A 14,233-nucleotide genomic window follows, 5' to 3' on the forward strand; every position below is an offset into this window, starting at 1 on the left:
GTATACATGAAAAAACCTATTGGATTTAAAGGTGAAAATAATAATGATTGTTGGTTATTAAAGAAGAGCCTCTATGGTCTTAAACAATCTGGCTATGAATGGAACCAGTATATTGTAAAGGAACTAAACAATATAGGGTTTAAAGCTGGTTTAGCCGATCCATGTCTATTTAAAAGGGAGACAAATGGGAAAATATCATTATTATTATTATTCACAGATGATATTGCTTTGATTACAGAAACTAATGATGAAGCCAATAAAATAATAGCATCATTAGCTAAGAAAATAAAAATCAAGCAATTAGGGGAGATAAAGAAATATCTAGGTTTGAATATACTGAAAACACAGAAAGGTTTTAAGATATCTCAGGAAGATAAGATATCTAAATTGCTAATAGATTATAAGATGGAACTTTGTAAGACTGCAAAAACTCCAATGAGTCAGGATATTTGCAAAATGGATGCTCAAAGTCCCAAGTTTGATAAGGTAATATATCAATCTTTGATTGGTAGCTTATCATACATTAGCAATTGGTCAAGGCCAGATATAGCTTATAGTATTAATCAACTGGCACGACATAATAATGATCCACTTCAATGTCATTGGAATGCATTAAAGAGAATTTTAAGATATCTTAAAGGAACATTACACCATGCACTGTATCTAGAACCAAAAGGTGATCTCATACTGAGTGCTTATGCAGATGCTACCTTAGCATCAGAAAGAGACACAAGAAAGTCGACTTTGGGAACAGCCATAATGCTGGGTAAGACATTAATAGGTTGGAAGTCAATAAGACAACAGCATATAAGTTTGTCTACTATGGAGGCAGAATTCTAGTGTTTATCGCTATTATGTACTGAATTAATCATGTATAAACAAATGATGAATGATATGGGTATAACTGTAAATTATCCTATAATTGTACATGAAGATAATCAGGCAGCAATTCAAATGGCCACAAATATTGCAGTAAAAACTAGGAGCAAGCATACAGATTTAAGGTACTTAAACGTTAGACAATCTGTAAAGAGTAAAATGATACAGCTGGAGTACTGCATGTCGGAGGACAATATAGCTGATAATTTTACTAAAGCCCAAGGTGCCATTAAGCACCAAGAGAGTTGTGTAAAGTATGGTTTTAGATTGTAAGGGTATTATATATTTATATCACCCAAAAGGGGAGAATGTTGGGTATAACATTGATACACCAACTAAGTTTGGGTGAATAAATATATAAACCAAGGTTTAAGTGTTTGTAACTTGTAGCTTTAAGCACCAAACTGCAATGTAATTAGCTAATTAAGGGTGCGGTTACAAAATGGCAATAAAAGGCAGTAAGAGAAACGTATCAGTTTACTGCTTACTCCTGTTTGAGACCTCTGCTTGTTACTGCTTGTTGGCTACTGTGCTGGATACTGTTTGTTTGCTACTGTTTGAATACCGTTTTTGCTGAACGAAAGGACTATTTCCTTGGTGAGCTGATATCCTGTGAATACTCAGCGTTGTCTTCAAGAGAAAGGTATCGGGAGGAGAAGATATCTTTACAAGCAGATAAGGATATAGTACTGACTAGTAAATGGACTAAGTTACTGAATGGATATATTTGTGAATGACATATGGACTGATTGACAATGCTTAAACTCTGATTGGATTAAACAACTATTTAAAACTACAAACAGTGTTTGTCTCCAGTGTGTGTATACTCTTGGGCCCTTCCTCTCTCATTTGGCTGCCTGGCTTGACTGCTGCTGCACATTCTGCTTGGGGGTTTGTTCCCAAACACTAACAAGTTTCTTTTAATCTTTGTCATGAAAATGGGGAGATACAACATTTTGTTGTTAAGTCATCAATTTTTCTATGTTGTCGTTAATATAATAGTGTTGATAAATTGCTATTTGTTATGTCTGTGGAACTGGTTGGAGTTCCCAACCAGGTCCACTGTTTGAGCGGGAGCAGCAGCCGCTCCCATTGGTTGGCTCCGTTTGACAGTCGGCTATAAAAGCTGGCTGTCGAACAGAGCCAGCCCGTTGTTGCCCGCTAGTCTGCAAGTTAGCAAGCAGACACGACAACCCTTTATTCTCTGCAATAAAGCCTTGTTAGTTGTACGCTCTGGTCTCATGCCTCTTCCTTACCCTCGCTCTACAACACTGGCGACGAGGATGGGATGGTCGAAGGCTAACCAGATGCGTCTATTCAAAGAGCTGTAAATCACTGAGAGTGAAGCCACGAGCGCTGTAGCTGCAGCCGCGCAACGCTCACAAAGAGCGCGAAATTCAAACCTCCATTACTTGAGCTGTAGTCACTGAAGCGAACTGCAGGCACTGTAGCCGCGGCCGCCAACGCTCACCAAGAGCGCGAAATTCAAAAAGAGCTACGTAGCCCAGAGAGACAGTCACAGCCTGCGCTCTTTTAAGAGCGCGATTTCAAAGACGATCGAAGAAGACGAACCCGGCACTTCCCACGATGAATGCTAATCCAGCATTTCTGCCATTTAAGCCAAACGAGGAAACGTGGGACTCCTACAAAAATCGTTTCAGCCATTTCCTCGATGCCATTGGGTTAGCTGACGCTGCGGAATATAGAAAGAAGTCCTATTTCCTCAGCTATTGTGGGGCTGCTGTTTTTGACACCGCCACAGCGTTAGTCGCACCACACGCCATCAGAAGCGTCCCATGGGATGAACTACAAGAAATACTCTCCAATCACTACGCGCCAAAACTATCCCAGATCGCCCGAAGGTATGCCTTCAGAATCAGAAAACAGGCATAGGGGGAGTCGATCAACAAGTACATGGCCGCCCTGAGGACAGCTGCCTTACAGTGCGGTTTCAAAGACTATTTGGAAGACATGCTGCTGGACCAGATCGTCTGTGGGGTTAGAGACCTGAGACTCCAAAACGTTTGCTGGCAAAAAAGGACTTGAATCTGTCCCTAGCCATGGAGGAAGCCCTGGCTGCTGAGCTCTCTGCCCAGTCAGCAGCTGAGATTCAGGGCACTCCATTAAAGCCCAGCAGTCCAACCGTCCATTCTGAAGAAGTGCTCAGTGAAGAAGACCCCACAGACTCATCAGACATTAACCGCCTTAAGCATCTGAAGCCTTCACAGGTAGGAGCGGGACAGAGAAACAACTTCACCCCCAAACAACCTCCCTTGTGCCTAACCTGTGGAGGCTCCCACTCTAGGGCATCCTGCAGGGTCAGAAACACCATCTGCCTGAACTGCCAAAAGAAGGGTCACCTCACTAGAGTCTGCCAAGCAGGGCGCTCTTTGCCTCAAAGACCTCCACCACCTTCTATTTCCCAAATGCAAGTGGAGGACTGCTATACCTACTACCACGCTAACCATACTTCCCAAACCCCTGATAAAATTAAAATTTCTGTTTTCCTAGAAGGTAAACCCTGCAGGATGGAAGTAGACATGGGATCAGCGCTCTCAATCATCTCCTGGGAAACCCTGAAGAAGATCCAGCCCAGACTGTCAAAGATGCCACCTGACACTGCGGGACTACCAGGGCAAGAACATTCCTGTCCTCGGGAAAGGCAAGTTCCTCATTCAATTCCAAGCTTTTAAAGGCCATTTGCCTTTAGTGGTTGTTAATGGTGCCCTCCCCAGCCTGTTGGGGCTTGATTGGTTTCCTTCCCTCGGCCTTAGTGTAACTGGGATCCATGCTGTCTCAACTTCTGACGTAGATGCATTATTTTCTGATTTTTCTGATGTATTTAGTAGCGAGCTGGGTTGCTATTCGGGCACCCCCATCTCGTTTTCTGTAGACCCCCAGGCAATTCCCCTCCGCCTTATGCCACGCAGGGTGCCTTTCGCCATCCGTCCTAAATTGGACGCAGAATTAGACAACCTACTTAAGCAAGGGGTGTTAGAACCTACTGATTTTGCCAAATGGGAGACCCCCATAGTCACCCCACTCAAGAAGGACGGTAGTTTGAGAATCTGTGCGGCCTATAAAACCATGCTCAACCATTATTTACAGGTCAGCGCATACCCTGTCCCTGTTATTCAGCACCTGTTACACACATTCGAACCCGGTACCATTTTCGCCAAGTTAGATATGTCCCAGGCATACCAACAGTTCCCTGTTGATGATCAGACAGCTGAATTACAAACCATAGTCACGCATAGAGGGGCATTCAAATGTAAGCGCCTCCAATTCGGGGTCAGTGTGGCCCCGGGTATATTCCAATCACTCATGGAATGGATTCTCCAAGGTCTCCCAGGAGTTGTTCCGTATTTCGATGACATCTTGGTCTCAGCTACTAACCGACCTCAACTCATTCAGAGGGTCAGGACAGTGCTAGAGAAGTTTAGGCAGCATGGCCTCAAACTTAAAAGGGAGAAGTGCGCCATCGCCACTAGGCAGGTGGACTTTCTGGGTTATAGGATAGACGCCTCTGGCATCCACCCAATTGAGTCCAAGGTGAAGGCCATCCATGAGGCACCCACACCAACCAACAAGACTGAACTACAAGCCTTTCTGGGGCTTCTAAACTTTTACGCCTCATTTCTCCCGCACAAAGCATCTGTCGCTGAACCCCTACATAGACTCTTAGATAAAGACTCACCCTGGCATTGGGGACCCAAAGAAGCCCATGCTTTCAAGTCAGTCAAATCCTTACTCACATCGGAAGCGGTTTTAGTCCAGTTCGATCAACGCCTCCCCTGGTCCTGGCTGCTGACACATCCCCTTTTGGGATTGGGGCTGTCCTAAGCCACAGACTCCCCAACGGCTCCGAGGCACCAATTGCCTTCTTTTCTAGGACCTTCTCTGCAGCAGAAAGGAACTACAGCCAAATCGATAAAGAAGCCCTGGCTGCGGTTGCTGCAGTTAAAAAGTTCCACGAATTCTTGTTCGGCCACCATTTTGAACTTGTGACTGACCATAAACCTCTCCTAGGACTCTTATCTGGAGATAAGCAAACCCCGCAGGTACTTTTACCCAGAATGACCAGATGGACTTTGTTTCTGGCTGCGTACTCATTCAAGTTGGTGCATCGTCCTGGCAAGAACTTGAGTCACGCCGATGCCCTCAGTCGCTGCCCCCTGCCAGTCCCAGTCGAGGACCCAGCACCGATTCACGCCATCTTTGAGGTCAACGAACTCAAACTCCCAGTGACAGCCGAGGACATTGTGGCGCACTCAAAAAAAGACAAAATAATCGCCCAGGTTCTGGACTGGGTGGGAAGGGGTGGCCGGAAACTCAATGTTCAGCTGACTTTGTTCCCTTTAAAACCTGCCAGCAGGAACTGTCGAGGCTACAGGGATGTTTATTGTGGGGTACAAGAGTGGTCATCCCAGCCACCCTTCGAGTACCCATCCTGAAGGTGCTTCACAAGGGCCATCCGGGCATCGTAAGGATGAAGGCGTTGGCCCGCAGCTACGTTTGGTGGCCCGGCATGGATGCTCAAATCGCCAACTGGGTACGCTCTTGCTAACCTTGCCAAGAAACCAGGGCTGCCCCGCCAGCTGCCACGCCCACCAGGTGGGAAAGTGCTAGTGCCCCTTGGTCTCGCCTGCACATCGACCTGGCTGGACCAGTGCATGGCAGGACCTTCTTGGTGGTCGTGGACTCCTACTCCAAGTGGATTGACGTGGCCTTGCTTCCCATGACCACCACCCAAGCAGTAGTCAAAGCCCTGACCCGTTTATTTGTCACCCATGGACTTCCAGACACGCTGGTGTCTGACAATGGGCCGCAGTTCACATCATGTGAGTTCAGTATGTACGTGGCTAATTTGGGCATCAGACATGTCCTTACAGCCCCCTTTCACCCCGCTAGCAACAGGATGGCGGAGAGAGCAGTCAGGTCAGCCAAGGAGGCACTCGCCAGGTTTGGCCAGGAAAACTGGCACTCTAAACTGTCTCGTTTCCTGCTCAGCCAACATACGACGCCTTGCACCACTACTAACAAATCTCCTGCCGAACTTTTAATGGGGAGACGCCTTAGAACCACCCTGGACAGGCTACACCCCCACTACTGCCCAGAAACCCCTTTAGGATCTGACAGTCTGGTCAGGGACTTTGCCTTGCAAGACCTGGTGTACGTCAGGAACTATGTAGGGGATCCTTTGTGGGTACCAGGTCAAGTTGTGTCAGTCACAGGTCCGAGATCCTACAGGGTCCTACTGGAAGATGGACGTTTGTGGCTAAGGCACGTGGACCAACTGAGAAGGCGACGTGCGGCTGATACCAACCCAACCCGACCTGCCAGTGCCAACGTCTCACTGCCTGTGCCAGACGGAAGCTCTCTGCGGAACCCGATGAACAGGAAGGTTTACTGGAGAGCCCAAGGACCCAACCGGACCTCGAGACTCGCCCAGGTCAGCCCGAGCAGAGGGATTTGCTGACTTCTCAGAGCACCACGCCTGGGCAAGCCCATGCCCCAACGACCGTCAAGGCATGTCCTGAGGGCCTGGACTTGTCACCAGCCAACAGTTCACCCGAACTGCGATGTTCTGGTCACCAGCGCAGACAACCAACTTATCTGCAGGACTACGCATGTTCCCAGCTGGGGGAAAGGAGTGTTATGTCTGTGGAACTGGTTGGAGTTCCCAACCAGGTCCGCTGTTTGAGCGGGAGCAGCAGCCGCTCCCATTGGTTGGCTCCGTTTGACAGTCGGCAGAGCCAGCCCGTTGTCACCCGCTAGTCTGCAAGTTAGCAAGCAGACGTGACAACCCTTTATTCTCTGCAATAAAGCCTTGTTAGTTGTACGCTCTGGTCTCATGCCTCTTCCTTACCCTCGCTCTACAACACTATTATACAAGATTTATAACAATTCTCAGGCAAATATACTTTTATGTTATTTAAACATTACCAACTTTCCAGAAAATATTTCTGATTTTCTCCTAGAAACAAATGTATGACTAAAAAGCAATAGAAAACTATCTGGGTGTTAGGATTTGATAAATTATAGTGTCTCATATAAGAACATTAATGATGCACTGGATGAAGGATTGTGCCAAGCTTGATAAGTATGTAAGGGAGCCACTTTAGTCTACTGGTTAAGCCCTCAAAGGAGAAAGCAAGAGGCTGTGAGTTCAAGTCCCGCCTTGGTCATGAAGAAGACTGGGGGATTTGGGGCCAGTCTCTCAGCCCAACTCAACTCACAGGGTTGTTGTTGTGGGGAAAATGAACCCACAACTACTCATTGGTACTCAGTCCCCGTGGCTTCTGCAGGGAAGGGCCTCTAATGATGGGGGGTGAGTTAGTGCACTTAGTGAACTCAAACAAGGTCTCAAAGATCTGGAAATCCAACAAGATGGGGCTGCTCTTCCCAAGAATGTTTATTTGAGCAGCCTTTAGAGCAATGAGATATTTATATCGAATAAACCTGCCAAAAGTCCAAAGGGAATTAACCTCCGAGAGCTGCAACGGAGTTCCCAGAGCCGTTTCAGGGGGCCGATACAAAGAAAGAGCGCCTGAGCTGAGACTGGGGCCCTGTGGACAAGGGGCCACTCGAACTGCAGCTCACGCAGAGGCGGTATTCAACCGGTTCTCACTGGCTCAGGTGACCCGGTGGTCGCCCCTGGTAGGCCACACCCCCGAACCGGGTCACCCACTTGTCCCAGTCACTCTCCTAGCTTTCCCTACCACATGGTGGCTGTGGTGCAGATCGGGCAGATGTCCCAGGGTTGTTGCACATGTGCACTGTGTGTGCAGCTGTGCGTGTGCTACTGATGCAGTGCGCACGTGGAGCAGCCCTGGGACATCTGCCTGCCTGCCTGCATGCCCTTCCAGATCACATTTTCTTCCTTCTCCCAGTGGATGCGTCTCTTCCAGACCAGCCTGGCCCGGCCAGCCAGCAGGTGGGTGGGCGGATGTCCCGGGGCTTCTCACCCTCTTGTGGCGATATGCCTGCAGGAGCCCCTCAGGCCAGCTGAGCCAGGAGCCGCCATTCCCAGGCTTCTACTCTCCCGTGCTTGGTCGATGCCTCTTCACCTTGCCTGAAGCAGCTGACCTTGCCCCTCCCTCACCTGGCCTGAGAAGGGAAGGGGGACGGTGGGGGATAGCGAACAGGCTGGGTCCCAAATCTTCCCCCCTCTCTCCCCCCCTCTCTGTGTCTGTGTGTGTGAGAGAGAGACAGAAAGAGAGAGAGAGCAGGGGGCGGGGGGCAAGATAAGAAAGAAAGAAAAAGAAAGAAAGAGGGAGAGAAAGAGAGAAAGAAAGAGAGGGAGAATGGAGAAAGTGAATGAGATATATGGATGGATAGATAAATACATGGAGGGAGGGAGGGAGGGAGGGAGAGTGAAAAAAAGGAGAGGAAGTTAGGACAGAAACCCTGGCTTCAGAAGACTCTTTGAACCAACACAGCAATCTAGGGCTGGCATGCAACGAATCTTGGAGGTCATCTAGTCCAACCCCTGCTCCAGCAGGAGATCCTTACAGAATGAAAGAATAGCAGGGTTAGAAAGCTCTGTGTGTGTGTGTGTGTGTGTGTGTGTGTGTGTGTGTGTACATGTGTGTTTCTGTGTTTGTGCTTATGGTTGTCAAAACTCCAAAAACAGGACAAGTAGCTCTGGGGAGATCAGTCATAAATTAGAACACTTGTTAAGCAACCGGCCATTAAGCGAGGACCAATTGTATTTGGTTTGCCAGTCACATGGCCCCCTGGCCAAGCCCACTCAGTCACATGGCCACAAAGCCACACCCATCTGGTCACGTGACCACCAAGCCACGCCCATAAATTCAAGCCATGCCCACAGAACCAGTAGTAAAGAAATTTGAATCCCACCAGTGATTTCATAGCCTGGTATGCGGCATCTCCTATCAGGACTCAGGGATTCACTTTGTGACGCCTCTCCTAATATCTGGGAAATACAGAACTCTTTTACCTTGAACTGCAGTTATCAGATCAGTAGGAAGGAGTTTTTCTGAATGGGGCCAAATTATGTTCTGCTGTAATGCAAAATTATGTATTTATTTATTTAGGACATTTATATTGCCATATATTCGCACATGACTCAGCATTAGGCAGACTCTAACTGCCCATTGACTGTCGTTTATTTTTATTTTTCTCCATTATTATTATTATTATTATTATTAATTGTAATGCTGGTCTCTGACTGTACTAAAAGTGGACTGGATGAAGGAGGAAGCTGTGTTGGAGACATTTGCCATCTTGAGTTATTTGTAAATAAATACATGTTTAAGAAAACAACCCCAAAATCGTACTTGACTGCAACCTGAAACTGAGTCTTGAGAGAAGACAAGGAGGAGATTATGAGAGCAGCTTCTCCAACTTGCAACATCTCTCAGTTGGACAAGGGAGGATTCAAGACTCTTCCAATGACTGAAAGAGGTGTTGGGAGTTAAAACCCTTCTCATTCCTAGGAAAATAAAATATTTTAGGATATACTAAAAAGACACAATACATTTCCCTAAAAAGAAAAGTAGAAACTCAGAGAGGCTGAAATTCAGCCCCCCTCCCACCTTTGCTAATGGACTATTACTCTGGCCTAGGCCACTCTATTTTACATAACAAAGATCTACTCCAGGTAAAGCTCAAAAGGAATTGCCCAAAGCCCTTTCATTACATCACCATCCAGCCAGGCTCAACCAAGCCTGGGACTCAGGACAGCCTACAGAGTTGGCCCTGCATGGCCCCATGGGAGTCTGACAACCAATCAGAATACAAGCTCCAATTCAAATCCCAACAGAGGGCATCAAACAGTTGCACTCTCAGCATCTCAGCCCTTCTTTCCTCAACCAAGGCATGTGCTCCTGTCCACCATTAAACCATCTTCCAAGCAGCACCATGTTTCCAGCGTCTTTCTTCCCCACTTGGAACTGAACCCAGAAGGAGATTTCTTCCAACAAGACTAGACAGAAACTTCAGATCTGCTCCCTGTTATTCTGGAGCGTCAGACAGGAGCAATTAGATGGTGCAAATCTCTTGACCTTTTGCAGCACAAGAAGGTTGAGATGTTCCCCTCCTTCTCCTTTGGGTTCCTTCTCCAAAGGATCTCAGATGAATGGATCCCTATTGGGACCCCCATACCTGCCATGGCTGCAGCCTCGGAGCCCCCAACCTCTTTTCTCCCTCCTTCCTTCCCCTCCTCGATCTGGAGGAATAAGCGGCATTCATGGCCTGGGCCAAAGTCTGAATGATACGGTAGCGATGACGGACATTTATGATCCGTTTCCTGTTCCTTTTCTCCTGGGTCTCCAGTGGGGCTTTCTGGGTGCATCTTCTGCGGCCTTTGACAGAAAAGACATGCTTGGAAAGGGAACAGTGGAAATAATGATCTTGAAACTCATCTTCCACAAAGAAATAGGGGTCAAAAGCAGCATCTATTGGCCTTCTTTTTATCAGATAACTAAAACTCGAAATACTATGGATGTATTTGAGAAATATATGCTTCTTTATTGTATACACTGCAAAATTTGTGAGGATCCAGACTTTCCCTTCAATGGGTCCTGGTAAATGCATAAGTGCTTCATGGAAAGGAAAAATTCTGTTCCAGATGGAAATAAATTCTATGAAGTGGACAAAGACATTGACTTGTCTCCACTTAGAGAGGGCCTCCCTGAAGGGTGCTCTATATCCAGTTCTTGTGAACCGTTGTGATATAACCACACAAATTCCATTCCTGACAAGCATCGGAGGGAAAGTCCTCATGAAATCATCTCCACTATCTGTGTCTGAAGCAATGAGGCCAATCAGGGTCCATCTGAAATGGAGGAGCAGCTGGACGATTGCTGGGTATTGGAATCCTTTTTTGGGGAGCATCTGGTGGAAAAAGGGGAATCTCCTTTTATCACTCAGAGCCTCTGAAGGAATTCCAGCAGTGATCTGAAAAAGTAATGAAGAATGCTGTGTTATAATGTGGTCCAGATCAACTCCAAAATATTAGTTATTGACAAACCCAATTTTGTTCTGATGAACATATCAGAACAGTTTGTTCCTTAGTCACAGTTTAAATATTTTAGGCAGTTAAATATTTAACAAGATTGTATATAAAAATGGAACACAAAATCATATTAAATAAAAAACAATTAAAAATGCAAGGTGAATTTCTGTGTCACCCCTACAATTCCAACTATTAGATTCAAATTAGCAGATGTCAGATACAATGTTTGGATCTAAGATATAGGGCAGTTTTATATGCTATTTTTGAGTACTAAAACCTCTTTCTCAGCTTCTATATCCCAAATTCTTTGTGGAACAATTTTTCAGCTTCTTCTCTAGATGTACAAGAGCACAACTGCTAACAGAATAGTTATGAGTACATGAAATGGATACATATAAGAAAAATAAAAAGAAATAGTAGGACAGTGACGGTAGGCACATTGGTGCGCTTATGCATGCCCCCTACAGACCTCTTAGGAAAGGGGTGAGGTCAATCGTAGACAGTTGTACAATCCAACAAGTCTTTAATTGAAATTTTGTCTGTTTTGGGACTATATGTCTGTTTCATCACTTTAATTTTAACCCAATAATTATATACCCTGAATTTATGCAAAGCAGAAATTGTGTAAATTAACAATTATCTATGAGGGCAGGAGCTGAACTCCTTTTATCCATCCCAAAGATACTCTTCTTGGTCTGAATATTTTTTATACATAGACAGGACTATTGCCAACTTGATTCCAATTGGATAAGGCAGATATTATTGATATGTGAAAATGAACATGCTAATGGAGGACCTCAAAAGCTGGATAGTTTTTCAACAGTAGAATATTCAGTACAATATCCTCTACAGGGACCTTATGGCTCTTCAGGCCTTTAATGGTGAACCTTGAAGATGAACATAATAGACTAAAACATAGTTTATATGTTCCCTAATATTCTGAAAAAGCTGCTCTTGAATTCTATGAAGATATTGGATCTGTTGTTCATCCCCCGCCACTCACCTTACCAGATAGAGAAAAACACACAAACCTGTGGGACTTTGTAGGTGCCTACAAACGTTGACATCTGCATGGAGATGTCCCTGGAAGTTTCACCAATCAGAGCCAGGAGGTTGTCCTTCCTCCCACAGCTGTAGTTGGGGACATTGGATTCTCCAGTGGAAAGAATGTCCAGCAAGACATCTGAAGTGCGTAAAGTGCTTACATAGTTGTCATGGATGTTGTAACCAAGTGTAAGATTGTGCAGGAGCTGGGAATTCTTGCTGACCATTTGAATAGCAAAAATTGATTCTAGGGTATTTGTTAGAGCGTTACTATTCCTATTGTAAAAACAATATTCATGTTATTATATTCAATAGCAACAACAAATGTTTTTAAAATATGTAACCCTTCACAAACCTACTAAGCCTTAGGCCAACATTGATCCAAATCGAATGATCAATTATGCAAATGAGAGAGGCAACTACAATTGTTTCAATTACTACTTAAACAAAGGTCATTATTCAAGTGATGAACTCAGGAATGAACTGAGAAAGGAAAATCATCTGGATTTCATTCAGGTTCTTTTAAAACTCCATCCTTGGATTTTACTCTCTTCCACAAAGTAAGGCAAAAAAGGGAAGCCATGGAAATCAAAATCATTCAGAAAATTAGACAGGTCCTGAGGTACAAAAATACGTGACATAAGAAGAAAAGAAGGAGAGTGTTAGAATTGCACAGGGAGGGAGTGCAACTCCATCACCCTGCATTACTTACGAAGGAGAAGGTATGGAAGGAGGGCTGTTGAAAGGCCACATTATAGGTGACACATCTGTTTCAGTTGTGACCACACCAATGAGATGGTCTCCAGGCCTGTAAAAGCTCCATGGATTGTACCCACCCTGGTGCTCCAAACTCAATGGGCATTTCCTTCTCAGCTTCCCACAGACTGATGGGGACACCAGCAGCAGCAGCAGCAGAAGCAGGAGGTCCATCATTCGTGGCATGAATCAATCCACTTCCTGTTTCTAAGACAAACAACAGGAACAGCTGGAGAAATTCAAAGACTCTGAGAAGTGCCAGTGGCTTTCCTGATCTAAGCAGAGAATCGCTCAGTTTCATCTGCAAAGGAGAGAAAGGTGCAATCAAGAGCAGAGCCTGTACCTGTCCCAAAACTTGGTCCCAGAGAGCTTCACCCAAGGAATTTATCCTTTTCTGATACAAGATCCTTTGCATGTGGCTTCAGTCTAACGCCTGCATCAAAGTCAAAAACTGGAGATATAGCATCACAGGTCTCAAAGGTTATAATTACAGCAAGAAGCAACATCTCCTCTTGGGATCCTGAACTTTTTCCAGGCTCCGTCTGCAGAGGAGAGGCTGGAATAAAACATGTTAGTAAAAATTACACATACACCCCTGGGATCATTGTTCAGTTGTGGTTGTGGTCCTTCCTTCCTGTCAAGGCAAGTCCAGAAAGTGATGCTGGGGAAGAGAATTCAGCACCCAGGGAATTGACTTCTGCTGTCCTTCAACATGGCCTCTTGTCTCCAGAGATTGCTGGGGAACGTCACTCAGAGCTGTGGAGTTTGGTGCCATTTCTAAGTTAATGCCATTTAACTGTAGTGTTGCCTGTCTTCTAATGACAAGCAGCACCCTTGATCTCTGCCCAAGGTTAAGAGTAGACCCTGTTTGGAATTTTCTTCTATGTCATAATCCTATATATTGATCTTAATTGCAGCCGGTTTTAAAATTGCTTGTGCCTGAAATGAAATTTCATTTCCCATCTTTTCTAGCAATATTAATTTTTTTTATAATTTTTTTTATTTTTTAATAACAAGATAAACATAAACATACAACAAAAAAACAAAAATATCCTTCTTCATGAATTTACATACAGTGCATCGATTGGTTTACCACTTTTTTTGTGCATCCATTTCCTAGTCACTGGTATAATTATATTACATTATAGCTCATATTATCAATCAATAATTGTATAACCTAATATCATCACTAAAAAAATCATTTATCTATAATTTTGTTAATTCATATTTTAATGAGATAACTATAGTTTACTTAATTTATTTTGCAATGAATCATAAGATCATACCAAATCTACCTTAATAATGTTTTATAAAGATAATATTAAGAAAAAAAAAATTTTTATGCTAAATCTGAATATTCTATCATTATGTTTTATTATCTAACCATTGATAAAAAGATCCCAAACTTCATAAAATTGTTTATCTTCTTGTTCTCTGATTTCAAATGTCAATTTACTCATTTCAGCACAATCCAATATTTTCTTAATAGTTTCTTCTTCTGATGGAGTTTTCTCACTCTTCCAGTTCTTAGCAAATACAATCCTAGCCGCTGTTAATATATTTACAATCAAA

General features: G+C 44.5%; 1 protein-coding gene across 7 annotated transcripts in view; it reads right to left on the bottom strand.

Moving 5' to 3' along the window:
* Window positions 1–13,148, bottom strand: part of LOC148123667 (vomeronasal type-2 receptor 26-like) — a 35,776-nt gene extending 22,628 nt beyond the window's left edge. The window contains exons 1-4 of one of the 7 annotated variants that reach the window (XM_087919100.1): window positions 13,005–13,145; window positions 12,618–12,868; window positions 11,893–12,124; window positions 10,009–10,803 (exon numbers count right to left, since the gene is read on the bottom strand). In XM_087919100.1, coding sequence (XP_087775226.1) covers window positions 10,009–10,803; window positions 11,893–12,124; window positions 12,618–12,847 — 1,257 coding nt within the window. In that variant the 5' untranslated portion in view covers window positions 12,848–12,868; window positions 13,005–13,145. Of the gene's footprint in view, window positions 1–10,008; window positions 10,804–11,892; window positions 12,182–12,617; window positions 12,869–13,004 lie in introns of all 7 variants that reach the window. The other 6 variants (XM_087919102.1, XM_087919099.1, XM_087919098.1 and 3 more) reach the window with 6 other exon arrangements.
* Window positions 13,149–14,233: the final 1,085 nt, after the last annotated feature.

The sequence above is a fragment of the Pseudonaja textilis genome, unplaced genomic scaffold (assembly GCF_049901715.1).
Source record: "Pseudonaja textilis isolate UNSWEBS1 unplaced genomic scaffold, rPseTex1.2 PTEXSCF26, whole genome shotgun sequence".
NCBI lineage: Eukaryota > Metazoa > Chordata > Lepidosauria > Squamata > Elapidae > Pseudonaja > Pseudonaja textilis.